Here is a 21,971-nt window from a genome sequence, read left to right on the forward strand (position 1 = left end):
TACCATATGACAGTAAGAGGTATCTCTGTCTGACATTTAACCAAAGTGTGTTGACAAGTTTTAACCCTCTTCTATTATGGGGTTTCTTCAGGACATGGTACCTTGTGATATGATCTTCTGCCTGTAGAAATTAGTCTTTGGTCTTGTCTGGACTATAAGCATGCTGGAGAAGAAAGTAGGAATATCAGGGGAATTCTCAAAGTACTGTATGACACTGTCTCAAGACTAGAGTTGTCCTGTTCTCTTCTCTTCACTTTATGTGGATGTGTGAATCAGATCATACTAAAACATCCTGAAAGACTGAGTGGCCGAAATGCTCTTTTCAGTAGACCTGGCTGTCCAGCAGTAGTGCCTTGTGAACAAATGAAGTGACCCCACACAACAAAGCAATGGTGGCAGCCTGGGGTCTGGTACAATGAGCCTGGAAATCATCAGCATTGCTCCCAAACAAGTGCGTAACAGATCTTAATGCAAAGTACAAACAAGTGCAACAGGGCCCTTTTCTCCAAAGCCTTGACTTTATGTGCTCCCGTAAATCCGATTAGGAGCTGATTGTCCACCTGGTGTTCTCTCGTACAATCAATGTAAAATCTTAGAGCCCTCTTCAGATTCAGCCTTTGAAGTCTTTAATTCTCCTTGAGGGTTGAGGCACAGCAAAGAACGCTGGAAAACTAATGCTCTGATCAACATGAAATGAGTTACAACCTTTAGAAAGTAGACTTGAGTCCGCAGAACCAGCTTGCCTGGGTACAAAGTGGTAGGGGGCGGGCTGACAGATGGGGCCTGTAGCAGAGTCGCTCACCTCACTAATATTATGATGGTAACAGAAACTGTCTTCAGGGTGAAGAGCCAGAGAAAGCAACTGTGTAAAGGCTCACATGAGGAAAGTAAGGACCACATTTAAAATCACATTATAGTATAACAAACTGAGAAGGGAAAACATAAAAACCCTTAATGTAAAGCATTTCCACTGATAATTTGAACAATGAGGGCTGGTCTTACAATGGTAAAAAGGCCGAAATTCCCGGCAAGTACCATTTAATGGTACCCAATGTAAGGCCTTGCTGGGCTAGGAACAACATATACAATAAAACTTTCGAGTTTGTCATGGAGTTGGTTTATCTGTTTAGAAGAGCACCAGGTCACAAACGTAATTCAAAGACAGGCATTTACAGATTTTGTTGAGAGACGCCTAGCTGCCAAGATGACATCAACAACTTTAAGGCCTTCAACTGTTGCCACTCAATCTTCAAGCCTGGAGGCATAGATTGTGCAAGTTTGGGTGAAGGACACTGCCTGCTGCTGCAATAGGAGATCCTCCCAAAAAGGGAGCCTGATAAGAGGATAGATGCTCAGATGAAGGAGTTTGGGATACCATACTCTCCGTGTCTAATCTGAAGCCACGAGGAAGACTTTGGCCTGGTCGGTCCCGATTTTGTTCAGAACTTGGGCCAGGGGAGGCATAGGTGGAAAGGTATGGGGGACTGAAAAGCTCAGAGTGAAAGACGCCTTGGAGACTTCACCACACAAAAGTGCTAATATTGTATATTTTAGGCAGTGGCAAAAAGATTGAGCCAACTCCTGGAAACAACCGTATACCACCTACGGATGTACCTGCCATTCGTGTTCCACAATGTGTTGACGGTTTAGTTTGTCAGCTCTGACGTTCAGGGAATTGCCAGGTGGTGAGTCAACAGAAAAATTCCTTGGTGGACCAGCCACTTTCAGATATACAAAGCCTTCTGGAACAGGGTACAAGATCCCCACCCAATTCTGCTTGTTGCAACACCACATGGCGGTCCCTGCTTGCCTCCCCATCCCAGAAGCGATGCATCGGTCCCCACTAAGCATTCTGGGTGGAGTAAGGAGAGAGGTCTGACCCAACTGGGGTCTTGCAGCCACCACTGCAGATCTTTTGCAGCCTCCAGTGAAATCTGGACCGAACTGGAAAGATCCCCCTTGTGCTGTGCACACTGGGACTTCAGAACTCACAGCAGAGCCAGCGTTGCTTGATCAACAGGATGCAGGGGTACATCAGTCCCAGCAGCCTCAGAGTCACCCTCATTGACAAATAGGACAGAGGTTGAAAAATCATGATCATAGCCCGAATGTCCCAGACTCTCTGCTTTGAAAGATGGGCATGAAAATGCACCCTGCCCAGAATGGCTCCAGTGAAGGGGAACATCTGAGAAGAAGTCAGGTGTGACTTTGGCACTTTGATAGTGAATCCCAACGATATTAGGAGGATTGCTATAGTCTGGAGATGGGTGGCTACTGCCTGGGGTGGGCCACCCTCAACAACCTGTCGCTGAGGTAGTGGGGAGACTGAGACCCCTGATTTCCAAAAATGTACTGCAACCACCACCATCAAGTCTCCAGAATCAAGGGCAGACAAGAGAAGGGCCAAGGTTAGCATCCTGAATTTGTCCTTTCGTAGAAAGGCATTGAAAGGGCAGAGGTCCAAGAAGGGACAAAGGGATTCATTATTTTCGACACCAGGTAGTAGCAGGAATACCAACTACAACCCACTTTCGGTGTCAGCATCCTCTCTGTGGCTTCTTTGACCCAAAGAGCCTGAACTTTCTTTTTTCAACAGGGACAGGTGGACCGTCCTCAGCCATTCCAGGGATAGAGGAAGCTGCAGCATGTTTGAGAGGAATGGTAGGGAGTAACCCTGCAACACAATTTGCAGGACAGACTAGACCAAAGTCATCTCCTGTCATCCTGGCAGAAAAAGTTGGGTCATGCCTCTCACAGGGTCACTGTTTGGTGGCAAGGATACACTAAAGAGCACTGGGGGTGGCGGAGGCTGGAGGAGAGGGGACTGGGCTGCACTCTGCCCTTGTTGCCACATGTCTGGGAGCAGTGTCCATGCTGTCTTTAAAGAGCTCCAGGTCTCAATCTGCTTTGTTCCCAAATGATGAAAACCGTTGAATGCAATATCCACAAGAATTGCTTGAACGTCTCATGACAATGCAGTGGAAGGCTCAAGGCATGCCTGTGAAGGGCCACACTGTAGCCCATAGTTCTGCTAAGAGAATCTAATGTCTATTCCACTCCGCAGAGGATAGTAAATTTGGCTCCATCACAAACGGTCTGAAAAAGTTTGAGATAGGATAGCTCAGGCCTCCTCTGGAACCATGGGGAGCACCAGAGTCATGAAGTCCCACAAAACATGAGAATAGTGGCCAAGAAGGCATCTGGCATTGACAAAGCAGAGTGAGAACCTTACTGAGGAGAAGGCCTGTTTCCTAAAGGTCTCTAGTCTTTCTGATTCCCTATCAGGGGGAGTAGCTGAGAAAGATTTTGGCTGAAATTTGCTGGCCAATGCCTGTATTGTGAGGTACTCGGGAGCAGGGTGTTGGATAGGGATGTCTGGGTCACCTAGAGGAGGGTGATGGAGTCTGACAACCTGCTAATTAACAGGGGGCCTGAACAGGGCTTGTCCGAGGACTCCAAAAGTGTTTCCTTAAGTGCCTCATTAAAAGGCAAAAGGGGCTTAGAACTGGTTGGGCCAGGTTGAAGCACCTCAGTTGAAAGACTGGTCTTGACTTTCCAGGTGAGAAGCTGAAAACCTAGAACATCCGCTGCCCTCCACACAACCTTTGTAAAGGAAGTACGTTTCTTCATGAGGAGGCAACACCAATCCAGTATTTGGGGAAGTATTCAGATCACTGGTGTCCTGAAGGTCTTCACACCAAGTATCCTCCTTAGGAGCTGGACAAACGCATCCCCAGTAACAAAGCTGATATTGTCTAAGTATGTATCAATCAATTCCTGTAGGACATGAGCCCTTCCGGGGGACAAGGGCACTATGTCTGAATCAGAAGGGTGGCGAAGCAGATGTAGTACCGTTAAGTTGTCTCAAAATCAGACAGCACTATAGGTTAGCCATCTTCATCTGGAGATTATGGAGCCTGCAATGGTGGTTTCTGATATGGGTTGTAGCACTGGAGAGGAAACTGGTACAGAGGTTGACCCAGAACTAGTAACAAGCCACAGGACCCAGTTGGCATCAAAGGGAAACCCGCCAGTGGATGTCCAGTATGGCAGCCTCACAACTACTTGAGGGCGCCGGCTGTGTGGAAAAAAGCTGAATCATAGCTTCACCAAATTTCTCAATTTGCCTGCATTGTCACAGAAGACCTGGAAGTTCAGGTTGCTATGTGACCAGGGATGGATTTGGCTCCAAGTTTAAATGACTTTTGAAGCGAGATTTGCAGGCATGATGACACCTTTATGTTCTCTTAGGACAGCAAGAGTGGCACGGTGGGGCAGAATCCCACTTGTCTTTCTTGTGTCTTATCTAGGACTTACCCAGGGATTTAGAACTCCGTGGGATCTGGATGAGGCTCTAGATCTCAGTCGGTCAAATATTTTTGCAGTGCTTTGCCAGAAACAACTTTACTTCCTTGAGGCTCCCCAAGGCTGTTCAGGATCAGGAGCAGTCACTGTAGGCCTTGGAACAACCCCAGGCACAACAGGGTTTGGAATCTGTAGATTTGGGGGATGGCATGGCTCCTTGCACACTGTAGAATTGTTTAAAAAAATAAAAGTCAAAAAGACAGTCTCAAAGAGGTGAGGGGTAGCCCAGGACTTGCATCTCATGGGGTGGAAAGAAAGGAACTGATGTCGATATGGAGTCCCAGCGACACTTGCTGGGCTGCAGGCGTCCTGCAGAAAAAGTCATAGATCCAGTCTCAGACCTGGCAGAATATTCAATAGCTGAGAATCTGCAATTAGAAGAACTTACCGGAAACTTTATTAAGGAAAAAGTTACAAGTAGAAGTATCAACTGTAGAGACACTTCAGCTAACAGGGATAGAACATTAACACTAATGAGATCACACATTTTACATGACTCCTAACATGCAACACTAGAGTATAACAGAAAGCAAAATACCACAAGCATGTAATGAAAAAAATGCAAGGAAGCTTGAGAGTTTATGTTTCATACAACCAGAACAAAGGCAAACCAAGATGGAAGCTTTAGGATGAATGAGAGAAAAGGAGTTCCCCAGTTTTATTAAAAAAAAAAAAGATAGGATTATACAAATAAAAATTTGCTTGAGGCACCTGTTGTTCACTCGCTCCAAACATATTCTAACCACGCTATGTTTAACTAGGCTCTCAACCTTACATAAAAATGAGTGTCAGGCGTTTTTGGCTATAGTAACAGAATGGGACATTGATTAACAGCAAAAAAGAGTGTTTGTTAAAAAAAAAAAGTAAATTATAAACTTTGTGTGCTCATCTCTTGTGCCACAGTACTACAAAAGTAACCTATGTAACAATGGTTCTCTAGACTGCCCAATACAGTAGCATACTTTACAATACTCCAAATTATAAACTGGAGCCAGAAACAGTAGCAAACCATGGTTCTTCTTTCTCTACAGAATTATTTTCTTGTTGTCAAAGGAAAGCTCTTTCTCCTCCCTAAGTGGGAGAGTCTCGGTTATATTTAATGTATATTTATGAATAATACAGATCTTCAAATTCACATTACAGTCCTATAAGGTACCTTTGTTAAGATTGCTTCAGGGCCTAGGTGGGTTAGTAGGAGAGCAGAGTCCTCTAATAACCACATCTCTCTACCAAACAGTCATAATGCAGTTTCAGAATTAAGAGGCATGGCTCTATTGTCATGGAATAGGCATGCACGATGGAACAAAATGAACGATGGCTTGCCCTGCATTCACGGTTAGCAGGTTGGCACACTGCAAATATTATGAAATATTTATTGTACAAGGTGTGTGTACTAATGAAGCCACTAAATGAGTTTGTTTTCAAATGTACCAAAAACCCATACTGTCCGTGATTAGCCTTTGGCAGATATGTACCAATCCGTGTTTTTATAAGATTTTATGTCTGACCGTTCAATCCCAGTTTCATCAATGACATTTGGTGTCTGGGCAGGTCATGTTCATTCCACATACCAAACAGTGCAACTTTTGCCATCACAGAAACTCTACCCATAGTACTCTGAAAAGCAGAATCCTGATTACATCCCACAGGACTCTGTTTTGGACAGCCCCATAAGGTATGACCATGCCATCTTCCCCACGACGACTTAGGCAAGCCATTACGTCTGTCAGTTTGAAGTTAAGTACAATTCATGTGGAACCTTAATCTGTATTAAACACCATCTGGGCCTAATCGCCACCTCAAAGAGGTGGACTACAGCTGCTTTCCAGCTTGCATCATGAAGGTTTTTAAAATCTTTTTCCTATATCATCCTCACTCAACTGTAGTATGTGTCATCATACTGTATATGAGGGGAAGGTTCCTTTGGCAATGTGCTCCATGATGGGGGTGGAGGTTGCCTGGCCGAAAGATGGCTGCCTGCTAGGCGAGCTCCTCAGGTTGTTCCAACAAATTCAACATTATCCTGCTCCGGTGTGCATAGTGGATTGGAGCACTATCGCCGCTTTACCGTGCTGCATCAGTGGGACCCAGAAAAATGGCATCTGACCTGCATTTGAGTGTCAGATGGGACACAGCGCTGCCCCCTCTTGTGTCGACGTGCGGAGGTCTGTGCGCCTGCACTGGCAGCGAGACGCTACCGGCCCTCCCAACTGAGGTGAAGGGGGTCCAATATCGTGTGATGTGCAGGCTGGCCTTACCTCAGAGTCCACTGTGGATTGGGTGCCCTTGAGGAGTGGAGTCGGGTGGTGCTGGCAGTGACTGGGGCAGCCGGGCCACAGATGTGCAGGTGCCACTCGAGGCAGACTGGGAGAACAGCCGCATGAAGGTGAACTGGAGCTTTGGGCCCGAGAGCGCAATGAAACCTGCAGGACAGGCCGCACAGAGCAAAACCACTGGGGAACGAGTCTGGCCTACCCCTCGGCATCTCCCAACCCTTTGAAATACTCTACATAGCGGCAATAAACGACTTGAGGGACCTGCTTGTAGGCCACTGCCGTACTGTTGAGTGTGGTGGCCTCGGGACGACGGCGCTTGGTGGCGGAACCTCTTAACAGGATAACAGAGGCTGGTGTGCAGTTTGGACATTTATCGCGCTCCCTGTTGTAGGACTCACTGCAAGGGCCCGGGAGTATGGTTTGCTATGTTGAGGCATGGACACTCTACCAAAGGAGTTGCGAGGCGCTACACGCTAGTGCAGGACTGAGCCCTGTCACACGCTACCAGGTGCAGACTGTGTGGTACCGCTCTGGAGGCCATTTAAGTGCTGGAGCATTCTTTCATAATTCAGTTGGTGGGGACCCTGGAAGGGTGTGGCCCGCTGTTTGTGATGCTCGTTCCTGGTGTCCCCGCAATATGTTTGATCGCCTGATTGGTGGTTTGGCTTGCATCCAGTGGTCACTGCCTGATCTAAACCTCAGCCATGAGATGCATTGCACTGTCTACAATGAGAAAAACAGACAAGACCCAGGCTAAACTACAGTTCGAGCAGCGTAGGGTGCCTACGACATCAGAAGCCACTTCATCAGCCACTATGACTGACCCGGTTGCCACAGAACCCGAAATGGGGAGTGAATTGAGCCAAATTCTCCTGAAAATGCAGCTTAGCCTCACTAAAATAGATGGCAGGATTGATGCGCTCTCCTATAGAATGGACAGGATGTCAGAACGTATTGATAAACGTGCTAAGCACCTTGACATGGTGGAGAGGAGTAATATAGTGTCACGGTCTTGGAATCACGCAGCCTTAAGTTTAAAGGTCTTTGTGAAGCTCCTGAAAGTCAATCTGGGGCCTAAGGATTAATGTGCTATTTCCATCCGAAACATGGTAAAGAAGTTCTCTTTCGCACCCGTCACACATAGCAATCTATCAAGTGTACCTACAATCAGAGTCTCTGCTAGGCGCTCAATCCTTATTTTATTTTGACAGAATCTTGTTTTAGGCCTTCATTTATTAATCGGATGGACTCCTATATTTTTTCTATCTTTAGGAGGTTTTCAGTAGCAGTCTACTACCCATCTTCAATATTAGAGATTCATCACTCTGCCCAACATCTAGTAAAGTTGCATTGCCAGCGACTCATTCTTTCAGTATAAAGATTGTGCAATGCCTTTCCAATAGTAGGGAACATGGTTTTTTTCAAGCTCTAATTTCTTCGGTGGGGGACACCCTATTTAGCGGTGTCCATCTCCTCCTACCCCCGCAACAGTTTTATTTGGTTAACAGACTGATTTATTTTTTGGCTCTCCCCGTGACTGTATTGGCTCATCTCTTCGAAAATGGCCCTAATGCAATTAATACATAACTTGTGTAAAATTTCTGTCCCAAATTTGGGCCCAGAACAATCAGTGCCTCCATGACCATTTCCTGTCAATGTACTACATAGGCCCCAGTCTACATGGATAGTGGAGGTTGACTCCTTCACCGGAATGTGCATCCAGCTGTGCATCCAGGTCTAAGCCACTTGGAAATAGGCCAGTGAAGTACACCAAGCTACCAGAGCAGCCCCTGCAATCCAAATATCCCTATGACACACATCAAGAATCTACACAGCAGACTACACAATAAAATAGGCCACAGGCAGACCACACTGCTCCAACAGGTTAGAGGGGAGGACAGCTGACCCACACAGCAATTCTCCAAACCCCACCTTCACAATAGCTGGTGAGTACTTGTGGTTCTTTGCTAGTATGAAGAAGCAGGCTCTGCCTGCATCTCATGCACACTGCCTCAGGCATCGGCTGGCAAAACAGACAAAGCTGGTTACAAGGGGCAATTTGTATTTGCGGCACCTCTATGCAAAACCACAAATGGTGCCCTGTTGTGGTCTGACCTCTGAGGTAATGTTCTGCAGCATGCCTTTCTTCTGTCAGCCTCTTACACTATTTGCAGTGTTGTGCCTGCTGCAAGTAGCTCCCTGACTAGCCCTATCTCCTCAGCTAAAGGAACCTGGTGACATCATGTGTATAAAAGGGGAGGATATAGTTAACAGAATCATAGGCTTGGGTAGGATCGAAATGCTATGTAGGGGGCCATCTTGGGTGGGTGCTGGATGCAGGATGCATCACCCCCGCTTAATGTGAGATTCTGTCTTCAAATACCCTAGAGCACTTGAATCCTGAAACGAGGATCTTCTCTAACGATATGCAAAAACATGTAATACTGAAGAAAATGGACAGCCTTGCTTTTACCCAGAGGAAAAGAATTGTGAACAAACCTCGTTCACCCTTATTCTTGCTGCATGCCTATACCTCAGGCCAAATAGAGAATGGCAAGGGGGAGTGCCCTATAGAAGAAGTTACTGATATCCTGTCAGTACTGCAGTTCGGCAAGACACAGACCAAATAGCTTCCCAGGAGAAACGTTTTTTTTTTTTTTTTTTTAAGATATCGCACCTGACTAGCACTAACATGTTGTCTATGTTCAAAACAGCAAATTCGAAGGAGATGCTTTCGAGAGAGACCCAGGATCTTTTACCATAGTCCTTATTCACAAGAAGGGCAAACCACTGTGCATCATAATGTCCTTTTCAATTGTGAGTGGTGAGGTGAAAACAGCTGAAAATATGTCAGTCAAAAGTCTCCTGCACTAGTCAGAATTTAATGTCCAGTAGGTCTACTACTTCATTGTCTGGTCTCCACCTTCTACCTACAGGAAAGCAGGCAAAACACTTGATATCTGCAAGCCCAGCCCTCACCCGCCATCTTGTGCTATACTAATCCAGGGGCATACAAAAGTGATCCCACATGCCCTCACTGCTCGGACTCACTCATACAGGTAACCCGATCACGACATGATTTACACACATTACACTTGTATACATAAAGGATGTCAGCACTATGATAACAGCAGAAACTTACATGAATGAGCCAACAGGTTTTACTCTCAGTAACAGATAAAAATGCCTGGTAAAAGAACTGATCTCTTCTATTTAAAAAAAAAAAAAGAAAGAAAACACACAGGATGCTGACACCACGTCTCTAAGTGCAATACTCAGGACCACTACCCACAAAGATGGCAGGCTTGGTGAACCCCTCCATGTTAGTTTCAGAGCTCCGTTTAGGCCTTAATTAATCCTGTGAAAATTAACATCCTCCCGGGTGCCAGGGGTGCGATCCTGAAGATGCGGAGCCGGGTTGGCCGTTGAGACCACCGGATCAAGAGGAAGAGCTGCAGAGACGAACCCAGGCGACCGGGACCCGGCGTATGTGTGATCCCGAGCTAGGCTGGACCGGAGTTATGAAGCGTGAACAGCGTTGGGCAGAGGTGAGGAGAGCCGGACACCGGTGGGCGACTCGGGGTGAGGCTGAGGCTACATGCTGCGGCTGAGACGTGGAACTCCCCTGGCTGCTCCCGGGGGAGCGACGACCCGGATGCCGAGACCGGCGTGGGGAAGCCCACCGGGAAGGCCCTGGTGGGGTCCAATAAAAATTGGCATCCTCCCGGGAGCCGGGGATGCGCTCTTGAAGTGGCAGAGCCGGGTTGGCCGTCGAGACCACCACGTCGAGAGGAAGAGCTGCAGGGACGAATCCAGGCGACCAGGACCCGGCGCGCGTGTGGACCCGGGCTAGGCCGGTCCGGAGTTACGAAGCGCGAGCAACGTTGGGCAGAGGTGAAGAGAGCCGGGTGCCAGTGAGTGACTCCGGGTGAGGCAGAGGCTGCGTGCTGTTTGCTGCGGCTGGGACGTGGAACTCCCCTGGTCACTCCCGGGGTGGCGACGACCCGGCTGCCGAGACCGGCGGAGGGAAGCCTGCCGGGAAGGCCCCGGCTGGGCCGGACCGAAGTTACGAAGCACGAGCAGCGCTGGGCAGAGGTGAGGAGAGCCGGGCGCCAATGAATGACTCCGGGTGAGGCTGAGGCTACGTGCTGCTTGCTGCGCTGAGATGTGGAACTCCCCTGGTTGCTCCCGGGGGAGCGACGATCCGGCTACCGAGTCCGGCTGAGGGAAGCCTGCCGGGAAGGCCCCAGCGGGATCCAATATGAGGGCCGCAGGAAGAGGAGGCGAGATGAAGGGCGCCAAGAACGAGCATAGAAGTGGACCCGCCGCTGGAAGGCCCTGGTGGCCTGGGCTGTGAGGACCCACCTCTCCGAGTCCGAGACAATCTGATTGGAACCAGGCTTGCACTTTCTGCCAACCGGTCCGGGGGGCCGCAGATCAGATAAACTGTGCCCGATGGGAGAATGAATACACCCATCCCCACTCGGTGAGTGGGTCACCGCCCTGTTCGACATCTAGCCCACAGTAACACGAGTCCCGAATGTCTTCCAAGGGTAAGACCAGAAGTAAGACACTGCATCGTAATCCTATAAGTACACAACAGAAAGATACCATGGGGGATTTCGCGCAACCAACGGTTCAGGCAACCCTGTAGAAGATCCTAGGGGCCATTGAAGACACAAAAATAACTTTACAACAAGACATTAATCAAGTGGCAGTGGAGCTGGGGTTGCTGAGGGCAGACCACACTAAACTGGCAAGCAGAGTGAAAGCTACAGAGGCAACAATATCAGAGCTCACTCCGAAGCACGAAAACCTTGCAGCGTCAGTTCTACAGTTGACAGACCGTGTACACCGCCTCGTACGCCGCGTGGAGGATGCAGAAGGCAGGAACAACATTCGGGTGGTGGGCCTTCCGGAGGGAGTGGAGGGCTCCGACATGGTGGAATTCCTTGAAGGATGGCTACGCACAGTCGTGGCGCCGGACCACCTTACGGCCTTCTTCTCCCTGGAGAGAGCACACAGAGTCCCCTCGAGACCTCTGGCGCCGGGGAGGCCACCACGGGTGGTGGTAGCGAAGTTAATGCATTATAGAGACAGGGACTATCTGCTCCGTAGAGCCAGAGAAGCTGGGCCCTTTGAAGTTGAGAATGGCACGGTGACGCTATTCCCGGACTTCACCTTGGAAGTCCAGTTGATACGTGCCTCGTTCTTAACCGTGAAAAAAGCCCTCTGCGAGGAGGAGATCCAGTACTCACTCCTCTTCCCGGCCAAACTACGAGTGGTCCTGGATGGCAAAACGGTGTTTCTACAATTGCCAGAGGATGCATGGGAATGGTTGGAGTCGAGGGGCCTGACGGCGGGCCGTCACGGACATACCGGACGAGCCGCCCACAGAGGAAAGAAGAGACAGCGCAATAGAGATCGACTGCCCGTGGGGCCAACCAGGGCCCAGAGAGTGTCAGCAAAGATGGAGGCCCTGGTTGCGGCGGCCTTGGTGTGCGGGAGTGCGCCCTCGCAGGTCAATAGTGCAAAAGACTCAGACGAGGCGTCGGTCTCTTCAGAAGGAGGCTCCGGCTAACCCGAAGACGCCCCTAGAGTGACTCCCCAAACATCGGATGAACTGGCATAAGTGTCCTCCCAACTGGCACTGGAGGATAAGAATGTTTTATTGAAGAGGCCTCGACGACCTCGCAGCCACCCCCTCAACCGGTTTCTCGCCCATTCAATCGGAATGGCGAGAACTCAAACTGACTTGTTATTATTACTGCACTGTTGCAATGCTAACTGGGCAACCTATAGTTTGAGAGGTGCCCTGGGGTTGGGGCGTTGGTGTTTACAATTTAGTTTTTTGATGGTGTCACTGGGGTTACGATTTACTCACATTAAGCTTATCGAGGTGGGTGAGGAACGAAGACACGGGAAGGAAGGGGGGAACAATGCGGCTCACCACACACCGACATGGCTAGTTATTCATTCTTGACCTGGAACGTCAGGGGACTGGGCTCACCCTCTAAGAGACATCGTGTGCTCTCGTACTTGAAACGGAGGGGGGTACATGTCGGCCTGCTACAAGAAACCCATCTTACAGATACTGAGATAGATAAATTGAAGCGCAGATGGAGGGGTCAGATCTTTGCTACTAAATACTCAGCCTATGCCAGGGGAGCACTAGTCTGGATAAGAGCAGGGGTTCCTTTTGAGGTTACGTCCACCAATACTGACCGCGAAGGCAGGTTTGTGATGGTGGGGGCCTCCTTCACGGTGTACCAACTACCCTATGCAGCATTTACGCCCCTAATCAGGACCAAATCCCCTTTTTACAGCAATTGTCTAGACATCTTACACGTAGAAACGGGGAGGAATTATTAATCGGAGGAGATTTCAACAGTGTGGTGGACGTGGACATGGACCGCTCCACCCCACCACTTAAGGGGGCGATAACACATAAAATAGCTAACCTTTCCAGAGATTGGATGCTGAGTTGGGGACTGACAGACGCTTGGCACGCCTAACACCCGACAGACAGGGACTATTCATACTACTCCAGTTTACACCGCTTACATACTAGGATAGACCGGATTCTATGCTCTGCACAGGCTACACAAAATGTAACTCACACGGAATACCTAGGACGTACCCTGTCCGATCATAACCCCTTATTACTGGTATGGCAGGCAACTGAGGATAGGTCCCCCATTCCATTGTGGAGATTACGTCCGTCTGCCCTGGAGGACCAGGCATACAGAGAGTCACTCCGCTCCCATATCGCAGAACATGTCACCCTTAATGCTAGATCAGCAACATCTAGAGGCATAGAATGGCAAACCCTTAAGGTGGCAGTGAGAGGCCAATGCACGAGCCCGACGGCTGGGATCCAGCGTACACTAGAGAGGGAGCTGGTTGAGCTAGAAAAGACCATCCATGAAGTGGAAAGGAACAGTAATGGTACAGAAACTGAAGGTGACAGATTAAAAGAGGCAAGGTCCTCGCATTCCCGAATTGAAGAACAGCTAAGATTACATAGCGGACGAAGATATTGGGCCTCGGTGCAAGCAGAGGAGGGTAGATCTGGGAGAATGCTGGCCTGGCTGGTGAGACCGGGAAGCGAAGGGGCGCCTATAGTGAATGTGCGTGACATGAAGGGGAGGATTCACCACTCACCTAAAGAAGTCAATGAGGCTTTCCTGGAGTACTATACCTTTCTATACAGGCAGCCAGATCCAATCGAACTAGAGCAGGTCCGGGCATACATACACCCGTTACCATCATCCACACTGACAGATAGCGACAGGGATGTCCTGGGGGGGCCAGGGTCCCTGGAAGAAGTACAAGAAGCCATATCACAGTTAGCAGCTGGGAAAACCCCAGGTACAGATGGGCTGCCGATGGACTTCTATAAAAAGTACTTGTCGCTGCTAGCTCCCAGACTGGTAGAAACATTCACAGAGGCATTCCAACAGGGTATGCTCCCCGGCTCTATGAGGGAGGCACTGGTAATCCCCCTGCCTAAGCGTGACACAGGTGAGCTCTCGGTGACGACTTCCGCCCACTGTCAATGCTAAATTGTGACTTCAAAATCCTCAGTAAACTTATGGCCAATCGGATCCTTCAACATATCCCTAACCTGATACACCAAGATCAAAATGGATTTATCCCAGCACGGAACACATCCTTAAATCTGAGGCGCCTGTTCTTCATTTTACACATGCCACACACTGAGTAGCCCCCAGGGGCAACTCTACTGGCAATAGACTTCGAGAAGGCATTTGACTCCCTGAGATGGGATTTTCTACGGACGGTGATGCTCCGAATGGGGCTGGGAACAAACTGGGTGTGCTGGGTGGATCTATTATATGCATCCCCCCCTTGCGAGAGTGAAGACCGGAAAGCCGGTCTCAGAGGCATATCCAGTTTACAGGGGCACTAGACAGGGTTGTCCTCTGTCCCCTCTATTGAGCCCCTGGCCGCCCAGTTCTGTTCCGCCAGCTTGGGCAGAGGGATAGTGCTAGGACAAACTGAAAATATCATCTCACTCTAAGCAGATAACGTCCTAATATACATGAGGGAGGGCGAACAGGCCTGCCCTGGGCATTAGAGGCGTTAGACAATTTCGGAGCCCTCTCAGGGCTCTGACTAAATAGAAGTAAGACCTTTGTCTTCCCACTGGAATCGGGCGGAGCGGGCCCATCGACATGCCCTACACAACTTTAAATATCTGGGCATCCAGATGTTCCACGACCTAAGAGACTTACGCGAGGGTAATATAGGTAAGGCACTCCGAGCGCTCCGTTCTTCAGTGGGATTTTGGAGATCACTGAAACTGACCATATCAGCTAGGATATCCCTTATCAAAATGAAAATGCTCCCACGCCTCCTGCATTTCTTTACTAACCTACCAGTAGTGATTCCCTCAACTTGGTTCCACGAGTTAAACACCCTACTCAGAGAGCTTATAGACGATGGAGGCCGCAGACACGCCTCGCTCCCTGTCCTCTGCAGGCCGGTGATCGTGGGGGGCCTCGGGGTGCCAGATTTTGAATCCTATTACTTGGCCTGTCAGTTGCAGTGGGTAGCCGGATGGCTTGCGGGGAGAGGATACACGGAGGAACTCATTGCTGGCGAGAGGAGTGGCAGAAATTGGATGCTGGCACTCATGTTCGCCCGAACAGTGAAATGCAAAGTGGAGAGTACATTACTGAAAACTGCGTTAGAATGCTGGAAGCGATGCTCACGTAAAGTGGGTATAGGGACACCATACTTCCCGGCCCTTCCATTACAGTGGCTGATGCTGGACCCATTAGACGGGTCAAGGACTTGCAGTGGCCTAGGGATATGGGCGAGTAAAGGGGCTGGAACTCTCAGAGACTTCTTTCAGGAAGGAGTACTGAGATCTTTCACTGATCTGGTTGAAAGGAATAAAATACCGACTGGGCAGTTCTTAACCTACCAACACCTGACTCACCATATTAAAACAAAATGGGGAACGATTAATGCAGAACCAGAGACGCACACTATCATGCATATCCTCCTGACCATGGGCGAGGATACCCACCTGGTCGCTAAACTGTACAGGGTCCAAAAGGAGTGCACTCTGACCCCCCTCCAAGCCCTTCGTGAGAGATGGGAAAGGGCACTGGGTAATACTCTGACAGAGGTTGAGTGGAAGAAAGCTATGGCATACCCTAGGACAGTAACTAGGAACACACGTTTGAGATATATACAATTTAATTATTTGCACAGAACATATCTCACGCCGCACAGACTAAACATAATTTATGGGGGAGACCCCAGAGCATGCCCCAGATGCAACAAAATGGATGCAGACTTGGACCATATGCTGTGGCATTGCCCGGGCATCCGGCGATCCTGGGAGGAGATACTGGGCGAACTTGAGAAATCACTGGGTGTCAAACTGGCGCAGACCCCATCGCTGTGCCTGCTGGGACTGCACTCAGGACTGGTGCTGGGTGCAGTAGCTACCCGGTTTCTGGACCTGGCACTCTATAGGAGGCAAATAACACTAAACTGGAAGGCTTCTAGCTCCCCCCCACTGGAAATCTGGCAACGTGAAGTCACGAAATGGGCCAAAGCAGAACTTCAGGTCTTGGAGCGCGAAGAATTGAGGGGACTGCGCCAGAAACCCATTGCCCCCTTGTGGGAGGAAATATTAAGAGGATGGGAATCTCGAGATAGCAACGAAGAAACACAATGAGATTAGCTGTGACACCTTCCGACCAGGAATGATTAGGTAGACCAGAACACAAACACATACTACGATCTGAAGGGGAAGATCGTTGGACCTAGCACAGAGCTCAGGGTAGCCGAGGAGGGCAACAGCCACATGGGAGTAAGCAACACTACATAAGTCTGATTAGGAGCCAGACCAGGCACGCACACACATGACCAAATAACCCCTGAGTAGACAGTTGAGATTAAACTTAACAGGAGAACTCCAGTCCCAGCTGACTAGTCCTGAACCCACCCTAATAGGAACATTCACCTCAAAGTAACCACCATCATGTAAATAGTTCTTGAGAATATCTATTGAGAAGCTAAATAGACCACGAATACGCTTGTGCAGGCATTGTCCACAGATTGGAACGTTACAACAACTGTTGGTAATAATTAATGCGGACTACTGTACCAGTTAAAATTATATTATCAATGTATGAAAATAAAATGACAATAAAATATTGTAAAAAAAAAAAAAAAGGTCCAGGACCGCACGGTCTAGGGCAGCGCTAGGCCTCTGCACACACGTTAATATTGGGGTGATAGCACAAAAACAAGGAGTGGGCCAGGGAACACGGCCATACACCAAGTAGGAGACATTCCCGCCCAATGTTAAGAAAAGACTCAGCGCAGTGGAAAAATGCTTACAACAATCAAGCACATATAAGATATTGGGAGAATGACACCAATGTTTATACTCTCAAACCACGAACCAAAGGTCCATATTTAGCTGCAGTTAATCATGAAGCTTGAATGCCAGAGAATCATACTATCAATTAATTCATTTTGCATAGTAACAACAACTCAAAACAACCAAAATTTAATACGAAAATATTCTTACCCTTTCTAACTATTTTCTCCAAGACACTGAAATAGTTCTTTTGTGCTGCTCCACTCAGTGACGACAGCTGTGACTTTGCAATCAACTGCAAAAGCTAAAGCAGATATGCAGACAATGAAAATAAGCATCTTATGTTTTAAATGGCTTTCTGTGCTCTTGTTTCATATTAGTGTACATCCCTAAAACAGAAATATAGTATATACGTACAAGTTACTTACCTTTGGTAACAAAATATCTGGTAGAGACATATTCTAGTTGCAGATTTCTTACCTTAGAATTTTCCCCCAGGCATCAGACTGGATCCGGAGATTTTTTCTTTGAGCAATACCCTTGCACGTCGGTAGGTGGTGTCAGTCGACTCCGCAGGCGTCGCGGTCGCCGTGATGACATTGGGAGTAGTACATAGACACTGCCCTCGCGCAGTGACATCAGTTTCTTTTAACGACTTTCCACGCCAGAGCGCAGAGCCGCCAAGAACACGGATATTGGTGCGCCAGAGCTAAGGACCTTAAAGGGGGGAATCCCTGTCCCTAGAAATCAGTTTGCAAGCGGGAGGATTGGTGGGCGGTAAGGAATCTGCAACTAGAATATATCTCTACCAGATATTTTGTTACCGAAGGTAAGTAAGTTGTACATTTGATAGAGACTTCTAGTTGCAGATTCCTTACCTTAGAATAGACACCCAAGCAATGCCATCCTCGGTGGTGGGCTACGAACTAAGATCATACTAGAAAGTCCTGCAGGACCGAACAACCAAAGTAGCCGTCCCGACAGACCTGACTGTCCAGGCAGTAATGCTTAGCAAACGTGTGCAGAGACGCCCACGTACCTGCCCGAGAGATATCCAAGACAGGAACTCCGCGTGCTAAATATTCGTTAGATATCTCCTCTCAACAAAAATCTATAAGATTCAAACAAAACACATTATTCCAAAGTTATTTAATGTACTTAAATTAAATCAGATCTCCTTTCATGAATTCCGTGTGTCTTTTTCATCCTTCTCAGCCATCAAAATTGTAAGTCCTGTTTCAAGTATAATAAATCAAAACGGTAGTCCCATATTAGTCCCTTTTTTTAATGATTATCCACTAATGGTCCATCATATTCATAGGTTGAAGATTAATTAATTGTCCATCCTTATTCATAACGACATCACAGCCAACAGGTGTTTCGTCACATGACTTCTTCAGGGCTGAGACTCAATCGCTGCATAATATATGAGCCTCCTAAGTAACAGAGCTAAAAAAAACAGCAATAATCAACATGAGCCAGCCAATCTAATTAAAGACTGTTAAATACACAGCAAGATAATTTAAGAATAGAGACCCCACTCCACTCACCAACTCAGAGTTACTTTACTTAGCTGTGAGTAACAGATTGTTAATATAGGAATACACCCAATGCGAGTACAAATAGAGCAAACCATGTGCCATCCATAATAACTCAATAATTACACCAACAAAAACATAGCCAACACTGCCATGCAAAAAATAGTATGTGAAGAGACATACACTTTACTGACATACCTCGTTTCATGTAGGCCAGTGATGGACTGGCCTACATGAAACGGTGTAACCACCTTAGGAAGGAATGAAGCCCTAGTGGGTAATACCACTTTGTCGGGGTCTACGGACAAGTATGGAGGCTTTGAAGAAAGGGCCTGAAGCTCACTCACCCTGCGAGCAGAGGTGATGGCGATGAGAAAGACAGTTTTGAATGTGAGGAGCCGTAAGGGACAATTATGCATAGGCTCAAAGGGAGTACACATCAAGAAAGTAAGCACAAGATTAAGATCCCACTGAGGCATGATGAAGGGAGCGGGAGGAAATAAGTGGGTGAGCCCCTTTAAGAACATACTCACAAGAGGAGATTTAAAGAGTGAGGACTGATCAGGAAGCCTAAGAAAGGCAGAAATGGCAGACAGATACCCCTTAAGGGTGCTCAATGCAGAGACCTGCTGGGCTAAGGAAAGAATGAAAAGAAGAACCTCTGAAAGAGGGGCAGATAGGGGGTCCACAGATTTGTTGGTGCACCATGCCACACATTTATTCCAACAACAGGCGTATACAGTTTTAGTCGAGGGACGCCTGGAGGCCAAGATAACATTGCACACTTCGGGTGGAAGGGCAAATGTCGGCAACTGTTGCCACTCAATCTCCACGCATGAAGGCGGAGGTTGGACAGGTTCAGGTGGAGGACCGTCCCCTGCTGCTGCGACAGAAGATCCGCCCGAAGAGGCAGTCTGAGTGGAGGATCGATGGACATGCTCAATAGCTCTGGATACCGCAATCTTCGAGCCCAGTCCGGAGCCACCAAGATAACTTGGGCCCGGTCGCTCTTGATTTTCTTGAGAACTCTGGGCAGAAGAGGGAAAGGTGGGGAGGCGTAAAGGAGGTCGGAGTTCCACTCAAGACGAAAAGCGTCTCTGAGCGAGGGCTGCCTTGGAAACTCCAATGTGCAAAATAGCTGAAATTGCGTGTTCTCTGCAGAGGCAAACAGATCTAACCAAGGCTCTCCCCACTTGAGAAAGAGACCTTGCACCACCTCCGGATGGAGACGCCATTCGTGATCGACAGTGCGTCGGCGGCTGAGTTTGTCTGCTCTGGCATTGAGAGAGCCCGCCAGATGTTGAACCATCAGGGTAATGCCCTGATGTTCCAGCCATGTCCAGAGGCGAAGTGTCTCCTGACATAGGGTCCAGGACCCTACCCCACCTTGTTTGTTGGAGTACCACATGGCGGTAGTGTTGTCTGTGAACACCTGCACCACTTTCCCTTTGAGAGAGGGAAGGAATGCTTTCAACGCAAGTCTGATCGCACGCAGCTCCAGCATATTTATGTGGAGTCCCGACTCCACCGGAGACCAGAGGCCTCTGATCTCCCCCTCTCCCATGTGGCCGCACCAACCCAGAAGCGACGCATCTGTCACTATAGAAAGATCTGGTTGGGGAAGGGAGAAGGATCTGCCATTGACCCAATTGGGATTCGAAAGCCACCACTGCAGGTCTTTCGCAGTCCCCCTCCGAGATCTAGAACATGTCAGAGAGATTCCCCTGACGCTGCGCACACTGGAACTTCAAGTCCCACTGCAGAGCCCGCATATGCCACCTGGCATGTGTTACTAGCAGGATGCAGGAGGCCAAGAGGCCCAGCAGCCTCAGAGTCTGTCTCACCGAAACCCAAGACCAAGGCTGAAAGATAGGAATCATAGCCTGAATGTCTTGGACTCGCTTTTGGGGAGGATAAGCCCGTAACCGCACATTGTCCAGAACTGACCCGATGAAAAGGAGCATCTGAGAGGGAGTCAGGTGTGACTTCAGCATGTTGATAGTGAATCCCAGCTGGTGCAGGAGGTTTGCCGTAGTCTGGAGGTGGGAGACCACTGTCTGGGGTGAAGGCGCCTTCAACAGCCAGTCGTCTAGGTAGGGGAAGACTGAGACTCCTAACCTGCGCAGATGAGCTGCAACCACCGCCATCACTTTCGTGAACACCCGAGGGGCACTGATAAGGCCGAAAGGGAGCACAGTAAACTGAAAGTGCTTGTGACCAACCACGAATCGTAGGTATCATCTGTGGGCAGGCAGGATGGGGAAGTGTAAATAAGCGTCCTGCAAGTCAAACGCTTCCATCCAGTCTCCCGGGTCTAAGGCAGATAGAACCTGAGCCAGGGTGAGCATTATGAACTTCTCCTTCTTGAGGAAGTGGTTCAGGTCCCGACGATCTAGGATAGGGCGCAAGCCTTTGTCCTTCTTTGGTATCAGAAAGTAGTGGGAATAACAACCACAACCTACTTCTGGCACAGGGACCCTTTCTATAGCTCCCTTGGCCAAAAGAGCTGTGACTTCCTGGCGGAGAAGTGCCTAATGATCCTCCAAAAGGGGATGGGAGGATGGTGGCATGTGTCGTGGTGCAGTTTCGAAAGGGAGGTCCCACCCGTCCGCGGTAATATGTTCCCAGTGGGGCAGGTGATACCGGATTCTGCCACCTACTGGGCGGGAGTGAGGGGACGGACTAGGAAAGTTTGGAGGCTGCTGCGGGGGCAGGGGTGGACTGGACAGACCTCTGGTTCCCTGTCCCACGACCACGTGGGATTCCGCGCCCCCGGCCACGCATAGGCTGTCCAGCGTACATGGCTCGGTGGCTGGGTTGAGGACGCGACAGGGCGCCCCTTCCATGGCCACAAAAGGGACGAAAAGCGGACTGTGGGGGGCGTGTGGTGGCAGAAAGGCCAAGGGACTGAGCCGTAGCCCTGGACTCCTTGAACCTCTCCAAGGCAGAGTCCGCTTTGTCTCCGAAGAGATGGGTGCCATCAAAGAGCATGTCCAGGAGTGACTGTTGGACATCCCCCGAGAAACCAGAAGTACGTAACCAGGCATGGCGCCGTAAGGCCACTGTCGTAGCAACCGATCTGCCCAGAGAGTCCGTTGTATCCAGCCCACAACGGATTGTGAACTTCACTGTGTCTCTCCCATCTTTGATTGCTTGGGAGATGATAGCACAGGCCTCCTCTGGTATCTGCGGCAGGACTTGCGCAACCATATCCCACAGGGAGTGGGAATAACGGCCCAGAGTCGTCAGGGATGAGAATCTGGTCGACGTCAATAGTGGGCACTACCGACATCGGGAGCGTCACTAAACGACCCGGCGCCTGGGAATGTCTCGACTGTGCGACCGGCATGGGTACGGATCCGCGCACGAATCCGGAGGCGACCTCGGTGGCCGGAGCCGCCGGCGTGGAACCCGAAGGCTCCTCAG

The 21,971-nt window shown here is 49.1% G+C and overlaps 1 protein-coding gene across 4 annotated transcripts in view; it reads right to left on the reverse strand.

The window, feature by feature from the left end:
- The window catches only part of FBXO25 (F-box protein 25), a 343,865-nt gene that overhangs the window by 239,671 nt on the left and 82,223 nt on the right, over positions 1 to 21,971 (reverse strand). For all 4 annotated transcript variants that reach the window (XM_069235834.1, XM_069235833.1, XM_069235836.1 and 1 more), the window contains exon 6: positions 17,218 to 17,311. In XM_069235834.1, the coding sequence (XP_069091935.1) occupies positions 17,218 to 17,311 (94 nt within the window). The remainder of the gene's footprint in view (positions 1 to 17,217; positions 17,312 to 21,971) is intronic.

Source organism: Pleurodeles waltl, chromosome 5 (genome assembly GCF_031143425.1).
Source record: "Pleurodeles waltl isolate 20211129_DDA chromosome 5, aPleWal1.hap1.20221129, whole genome shotgun sequence".
Lineage (NCBI taxonomy): Eukaryota > Metazoa > Chordata > Amphibia > Caudata > Salamandridae > Pleurodeles > Pleurodeles waltl.